Source organism: Perca flavescens, chromosome 13, assembly GCF_004354835.1.
Source record: "Perca flavescens isolate YP-PL-M2 chromosome 13, PFLA_1.0, whole genome shotgun sequence".
In the NCBI taxonomy this organism is placed as follows: domain Eukaryota; kingdom Metazoa; phylum Chordata; class Actinopteri; order Perciformes; family Percidae; genus Perca; species Perca flavescens.
In genome coordinates this window covers 32,061,588-32,069,087 of record NC_041343.1, presented here as the reverse complement: position 1 = coordinate 32,069,087, position 7,500 = coordinate 32,061,588, and the positions used below count along the sequence as shown (strand labels likewise).

General features: G+C 39.3%; 1 protein-coding gene across 2 annotated transcripts in view; it reads right to left on the bottom strand.

Moving 5' to 3' along the window:
• arrb2a (arrestin, beta 2a) overlaps positions 1-7,500 on the bottom strand; it is a 50,407-nt gene that overhangs the window by 29,651 nt on the left and 13,256 nt on the right. For both annotated transcript variants that reach the window (XM_028595044.1, XM_028595045.1), the window contains exons 2-4: positions 5,977-6,007; positions 3,376-3,436; positions 1,119-1,163 (exon numbers count right to left, since the gene is read on the bottom strand). In XM_028595044.1, the coding sequence (XP_028450845.1) occupies positions 1,119-1,163; positions 3,376-3,436; positions 5,977-6,007 (137 nt within the window). The remainder of the gene's footprint in view (positions 1-1,118; positions 1,164-3,375; positions 3,437-5,976; positions 6,008-7,500) is intronic.

Below are 7,500 nucleotides of genomic sequence, written 5' to 3'. Positions count from 1 at the left end.
AGAGGAGACAAGGGAACAAGAGAAGAAACAAGAGAGGAAACAAGAGGAGAAGAGACGAGAGGAAACAAGGAGAGGAGACATGGAAACAAGAGAGGAAACAAGGAAACGGGGAAACAAGAGGAGAAGAGATAAGGAAACAAGAGGAGACAAGGGAACAAGAGAGGAAACAAAAGCAGAGGAGACAAGGAAACAAGAGGAGAGGAGATAAGGAAACAAGTGGAAACAAGGAGGAGACAAGGAAACAAGGGAGGAAACAAGAGGAGAGGAGACAAGGAAACAAGAGAGGAAACAAGAGTGGAGAGGAAACAGGAGAGGAAACAAGGGAGAGGAGACAAGGAAACAAGAGAGGAAACGAGAGGAGAGGAGACAAGAGAGGAAACAAGGAGAGGAGACATGGAAACAAGAGAGGAAACAAGGAGAGGAGACAAGAGAGGAAACAAGGAGAGGAGACAAGGAAACAAGAGGAGAAGAGACAAGAGAGGAAACAAGAGGAGAGGAAACAAGGAGAGGAGACAAGGAAACAAGAGAGGAAACAAGAGTGGAGAGGAAACAGGAGAGGAAACAAGGGAGAGGAGACAAGGAAACAAGAGAGGAAACAAGAGGAGAGGAGACAAGGAAACAAGAGAGGAAACGAGAGGAGAGGAGACAAGAGAGGAAACAAGGAGAGGAGACATGGAAACAAGAGAGGAAACAAGGAGAGGAGACAAGAGAGGAAACAAGGAGAGGAGACAAGGAAACAAGAGGAGAAGAGACAAGAGAGGAAACAAGAAAGGAAACAAGGAATCATTTTTTTGGTATTTTATCAGTTTTCTGTAATGTTCTGTCTCTAAATATGCAATGAGGGTAACGCTAAACGCTAGGAGCGTTATTTATTTATATATATATATATATATATATATATATATATATATATATATATATATATATATATAAAAATGGACCAACAGATCCCGAAAATAAACTCTTAATAAACACAAATATGGTATTTTAATACCACAGCTCTGGACCTCACAATGACTGACTTTACCCCTTCTTAAAAACACTTTAAAATGGGAATAATTAGGTAGGAGGAAGTGGCCGGCAGGTGTTTCCAGATGTGGAGGAGGAAGCTGTCTCACCTTTCCTGTCCTTCAGATACTCGGGGTCGACGAGGATCACTCCATCTGTCGGCAGGACGGAAAGAAAAAACACAAAGATCGCCGAGTCATCAAATCGTCCAATCACAGACACTCCACAGACACAGCGTGTGTGTGTGTGTGTGTGTGTGTGTGTGTATAGAGATAACCAAAATAAACTCGGCTCAGTTCGGTTACTATGACTCATCTTCAGTCGATTCGGTTCCACAAAGCAAGCAGCCAAGCACCATCTACAAAAACTTTCTATTATATCAGAACTAGGACAGAAGAACGTGGGGAAAAAAAGTGAGAAATATTCCGGAAAAGCTACAAAAACAATATAAAAATAAAATCGGAAAATCTGAGAAAGACGAAGGTGAGAAAGACGTGTTCAAAAGTGCGACAAAAATATTGGAAAGAAAGTGAGAGAGAAAAAACATCGGAAAAATCGACAAAAAAACTTACGAAAATTGGAAAAAGTGACAAATGTTTGGAAAAAAAAAATGTAAAAAAAGAAATTGGAAAAAAGTGGCAAAACCAATTTAAAAAAAATGCGACAAAAATATTGGAAAGAAGGGGAAAAAAAAAAAAAAAACATCGGAAAAATCGGCACAAAAATTATAAATAATTTGAAAAGGTGACAAAAAAGGAAAATAAAGTGACAAAAAAAAAATTGGAAAAAAGTGACAAGAAATTGGAAAAATGTGACAAAACAAATTTCAAAAAAATGCGACAAAAATATTGGAAAGAAGGGAAAAAATAAATAAAAAAATGGGAAAAATTGGAAAAAAATAAAATAAATTTGAAAAATTTAAAAAATAAAAGTGACAAAAAAAATTAGAATAACATCGACAAAAACGTCGGGAAAAGAACAAAATGTTGAAATTTTGCCCCTGAAAAACAAAGTTGCACGGTTGACGGGAAGACAACACAAGGGTTAAATAAACAATACATTTATTAAATTATACAATGATAAATTATAGGATATGGACCTACATGCATGTTCTATATCTATGCCGACATGAGTGTCTAATTACTGTATAGTAGGTGATATCAAAGGTTTAGGTCTTATGCTACATAAAAAGGGATGAAAAAAAGTTGTTGCCGCTGACAGACTCGGATTATTATTCCAAGTGTGTGACAACATTATGGGATGGATCCCTACAGAGATAGACCTTTTAGTTAAAGAGTAAGATCCTTTTAGTTTAACATCAAACAGCCCCGAAATCACCATCACCAAACTACACCAGACTCCATGTAAATAATCAGGACTTTTAGTGTGTATAGAGCCAGCATATCTCCACCAGACTCCATGTAAATAATCAGGACTTTTAGTGTGTATAGAGCCAGCATATCTCCACCAGACTCCATGTAAATAATCAGGACTTTTAGCATGTATAGAGCCAGCATATCTCCACCAGACTCCATGTAAATAATCAGGACTTTTAGTGTGTATAGAGCCAGCATATCTCCACCAGACTCCATGTAAATAATCAGGACTTTTATCATAGTAAAACACACTTCATTCAAAGTGGATGGAAACTAAATAAAACTACCAAAAGCCGTCTTGGTTCATCTTTCCACTGTTCCAACAATCACCACTCTGGTTTGGTTCAAATAAACCCTTAATTCACCCATTTACATGTGGAGATATGCTGGCTCTATACACGCTAAAAGTCCTGATTATTTACATGGAGTCTGGTGGAGATATGCTGGCTCTATACACGCTAAAAGTCCTGATTATTTACATGGAGTCTGGTGGAGATATGCTGGCTCTATACACGCTAAAAGTCCTGATTATTTACATGGAGTCTGGTGGAGATATGCTGGCTCTATACACTCTAAAAGTCCTGATTATTTACATGGAGTCTGGTGGAGTTATGCTGGTTCTAACACGCTAAAAGTCCTGATTATTTACATGGAGTCTGGTGGAGATATGCTGGCTCTATACACTCTAAAAGTCCTGATTATTTACATGGAGTCTGGTGGATTTATGCTGGCTCTAACACGCTAAAAGTCCTGATTATTTACATGGAGTCTGGTGGAGTTTGGTGATGGTGATTTCGGGGCTGTTTCATGTTAAACTAAAAGGATCTTACTCTTTAACTAAAAAGGTCTATCTCTGTAGGGATCCATCCCATAATGTTGTCACACACTTAGAATAATAATCCGAGTCTGCCAGGTGGTCACATGGCAGCACGGTTGAGGTTGACGTCGACTAGTCGATGATGAGTACAAACCTCAAGATGTGCTGACTCACCTACTGGGTCCACGTGGTCCAGGTGGTCCACAAAGTCTCTCTTTCCCAGGTAAACAGTCACCTGCAGCAACCAATCACAGCGTCACACTGCTGCCTCTCTATTCATTCATATACTCCTGGTGGTTTTTAACTAAAAACTTAAAAACAAAAGCCCCCATATTAAGATAATTTTCAGGTTAACATAATAGTATTTTGAGGTTGTACCAGAATAGGTTTACATTAGTGATGCACCGATGTGAAAATTGTGGCCTATACCGGTAACAGATATTAATATTGCTGTTACGGCCGATAACAGATATTTACCGATGTCGATATCTCGGTATAGAAAACACGTTTTTACGATAATCAAATAAAGAAAAATTTTACCAAAATGCATTTTTTCTTTCGTGATTTATTTTCCGAAATTCATGATATTGGGCACCTTTACCTGTGTGCAAAATATGACTGTCATCAGATTTTCAGAAGAAAAAAATGTATATTTATATAATTATATATAATTTGACATTGAACCCATACCGATGTGTTAAAAAAAAAAATGACCATATCGGCAGATATATTGTGCACCACTAGTTTACATGGTTTAATTTAAAAAAAAAAAAGAAAACATATTTGTTGTACTGCACATTGCTGCTACGTCTCTATATTAGTCCTATGTTACCTAGGGACTGCAGATGAAAAGTTGTTATTTTTTTTACTAATTCTGGCATATTTACATGGTGGTTTTAATACAACAATGTTCATAAATATGCAGAGACGTAACAAACCCGTCTGGGTAAATATTGTGATTGATGTATTTGAAACATGGAGACAGCTCAGAGCCCAAAAGGACACTGAGTTGGCTAATTTCCTCCTGAACAGGTAGCTTAGCATTAGCTTCAGGCTAATTTATCACAGCCACTAGGGACAGGGCATTTTATGTCATTTCAACATTCGTGTACTCACGCTGACTTCTATAGCTAGAGTACCCGAGTTTGTTACTCGCTAAAAAAAACTAATTGAGACACAGCCAGTGAAGTGATGCCGACTGGTCCCGGCTAACGCCGCCATGCTAACGTTACCGTTAACGTGTAACGTTAGCCTGTTCGGCGGCCGTAGCCGACAACGGTGAGGTATTTTAAAAAAGGTCCCATGACATGACGAGGTGGTTAAAAGTACTCCGGGTGAACTCTCGATTGCACAGAAGGTTAAGCGTAAATCATGAAAATAATTTAGGTTATGAGAACAAGAAGAGGAAGTTGCACCAGACAGAGTGTGTGTGTGTGTGTGTGTGTGTGTGTGTGTGTGTGTGTGTGTGTGTGTGTGTGTGTGTGTGTGTCAACAGCAGAATCGGCCCAGAGATTAGGGATACTTTGTGTCTTTTGTGAAGCCACATGTGTAGGGCTGCCACCTCTTAGTCGATTAGTCGACTAATCGGTTGTTTTGGTCTTAGTCGACTAAGATTTCTGTAGTCGAATAGTCATTTTTTTATGCTTATTCATGCTTAATTACTCATTTCCAAGAAACTTCTGAGCACATTTATGGTAAACACAAGATTTAAAGTGGTGCTTTTGCAGGATTAATTGTGGAGAAACTCAGTTTTACAGATGGTTAATTAACTACATTTATATTGTGCTTTTCTAGTCTTAACCACCTCTCAATTAAATCAACTAATCGATTAGTCAACAAAAATCCTATAAGTGTTAGTCGACTAAGGAGTTCTTTAGTCGAGGACAGCCCTACACATGTGTTTTGTAACTTAAAAAGGTGCAGTAGGTGAACCTTATAAAACTACCTTTCTAACTTCAGATGCACCAATCAGGGCCAGGGGGAGGTGTCCAACTTCAGATGCACCAATCAGGGCCAGGGGGAGGTGTCCAACTTCAGATGCACCAATAAGGGCCAGGGGGGAGGTGTCTAACTGTTCAGATGCACCAATCAAGGCCAGGGGGAGGTGTCCAACTTCAGATGCACCAATAAGGGCCAGGGGGAGGTGTCTAACTGTTCAGATGCACCAATCAGGGCCAGGGGGAGGTGTCCAACTGCAGATGCACCAATCAGGGCCAGGGGGAGGTGTCCAACTTCAGATGCACCAATAAGGGCCAGGGAAGAGGTGTTTAACTGTTCAGATGCACCAATCAGGGCCAGGGAAGAGGTGTCTAACTGTTCAGATGCACCAATCAGGGCCAGGGGAGGGTGTGTGTCAATCGCTGCTCATGCACACGCATTCATTCTCCCTTGTGGGGGGAGGGGCTTAGGAGACAGTTTTGGGCTTTAGCAGAAAGGTGGGGGAGGGACTGAGAAGTTGTACTCTCTCCAGTATTTAGTAATTTGTACTGCAATAATTATTTTAACACTAGCTGTCAGTATTCCATATTGCACCTTTACAGGATACCGATATTTGGAACTAAATGCATTTACAGTTAATGAAATGGAAATCCTGTAGTCAAAATTAACATTTTGGAAGTTTGTTTAAATGCTTTATGCAATTATTTAAAAAAAAAAAAAAAAAAAAAAACTGAAACATTAAAACATACAACAGTCTAAAAAATGAATAAATGAAGCAGAAACAAAACAGCTTTTTTTAAAGCTAATTTTGTTGCAGAAGACATGAATCCGACTCACCTTACAGTTGGGGCTCGACTTCTTGAAAACTCTGAGAAGTTTGGAAAGAGGAGAGGACGAAAAGGGGAAGGAAGGAAATAGGTCAGTCTTTGCTTTGTGTCAATATTTCTTTCCGTCTTTATCAGTCCTTCAAGAAAAATGGAGTTTTTTTGTGATTGTTGCGGGGCAAAAATCCTTGATTATGCGGCACGTTTTCTTAAAAAATGCGATGGAATATGCTATATGATAATTATGCAATTGCATGCGATGAAATTGCGTGAACTTGCAAAAACTGCAGTTTGATGAAAAGGAGAAATAAAAAAAGTGATTTCCCACGGCAACAAGGGGAAATGGCTGCTCTTGTGTGAAGTAAACGCAACATTTTTCAACTTTCTGCTAAGATGTATTATGGGACTTTTTTTGCAACGAAAATGCGGGGATTATGAAATCATGCAAGCCCGCATGTTTTGCACGGAAATCCGCAATTTATGGGGCGAAAGCGCGGCGTATTTAAAAAAAGATGGACGTTTTTCTGGAGGGACTGATCTTTCCTGTAATATGCTGCCTGGCTGGAGAACGGCAACTTGTGTAGACCCTGGAGGTTGGTTGTTTTTTTTAGGCAATTCTCCTTCACATTTGCTTGCAAATTATATACTAGATCTTTGTAATTTATTTCATATGTGTAAATAAAGAAACAATACGAATACTAGAGATGTTCCGATACAGATACTTTTATACACGCTAAAAGTCCTGATTATTTACATGGAGTCTGGTGGAGATATGCTGGCTCTATACACGCTAAAAGTCCTGATTATATACATGGAGTCTGGTGGAGATATGCTGGCTCTATACACGCTAAAAGTCCTGATTATTTACATGGAGTCTGGTGGAGATATGCTGGCTCTATACACGCTAAAAGTCCTGATTATATACATGGAGTCTGGTGGAGATATGCTGGCTCTATACACGCTAAAAGTCCTGATTATTTACATGGAGTCTGGTGGAGATATGCTGGCTCTATACACGCTAAAAAGTCCTGATTATATACATGGAGTCTGGTGGAGATATGCTGGCTCTATACACGCTAAAAAGTCCTGATTATTTACATGGAGTCTGGTGGAGATATGCTGGCTCTATACACGCTAAAAGTCCTGATTATTTACATGGAGTCTGGTGGAGATATGCTGGCTCTATAGTGTGACAGCCAACACTAAGACCTAGAACCCAAAACCTTTTGCGAATTTGAGACTTTAAAAGATTTTTCAAAAGTTTGTCAAAATAATTTGAGGAAATGTTCTCAGTTTGATTATTTCGACACGGCAGGAAGCCGAGGGAGGGGGGGAGGGAGATGGGGCAGGAAGTGGTTAGGGTGCTGGGTTATTATGGGCTGTGGCCGCACATCTTTTATCCTGTACCCAGGTTTAAAACGTCTCAGAAGTTCTTCAGAAAAACACATGAAAACCAGGGTTGGAAAGTAACTTAGTACATGTACTCCGGTACCAGATGTTGAGGCACTTGTACTTTACTTCAGTCATGAAAATAAAA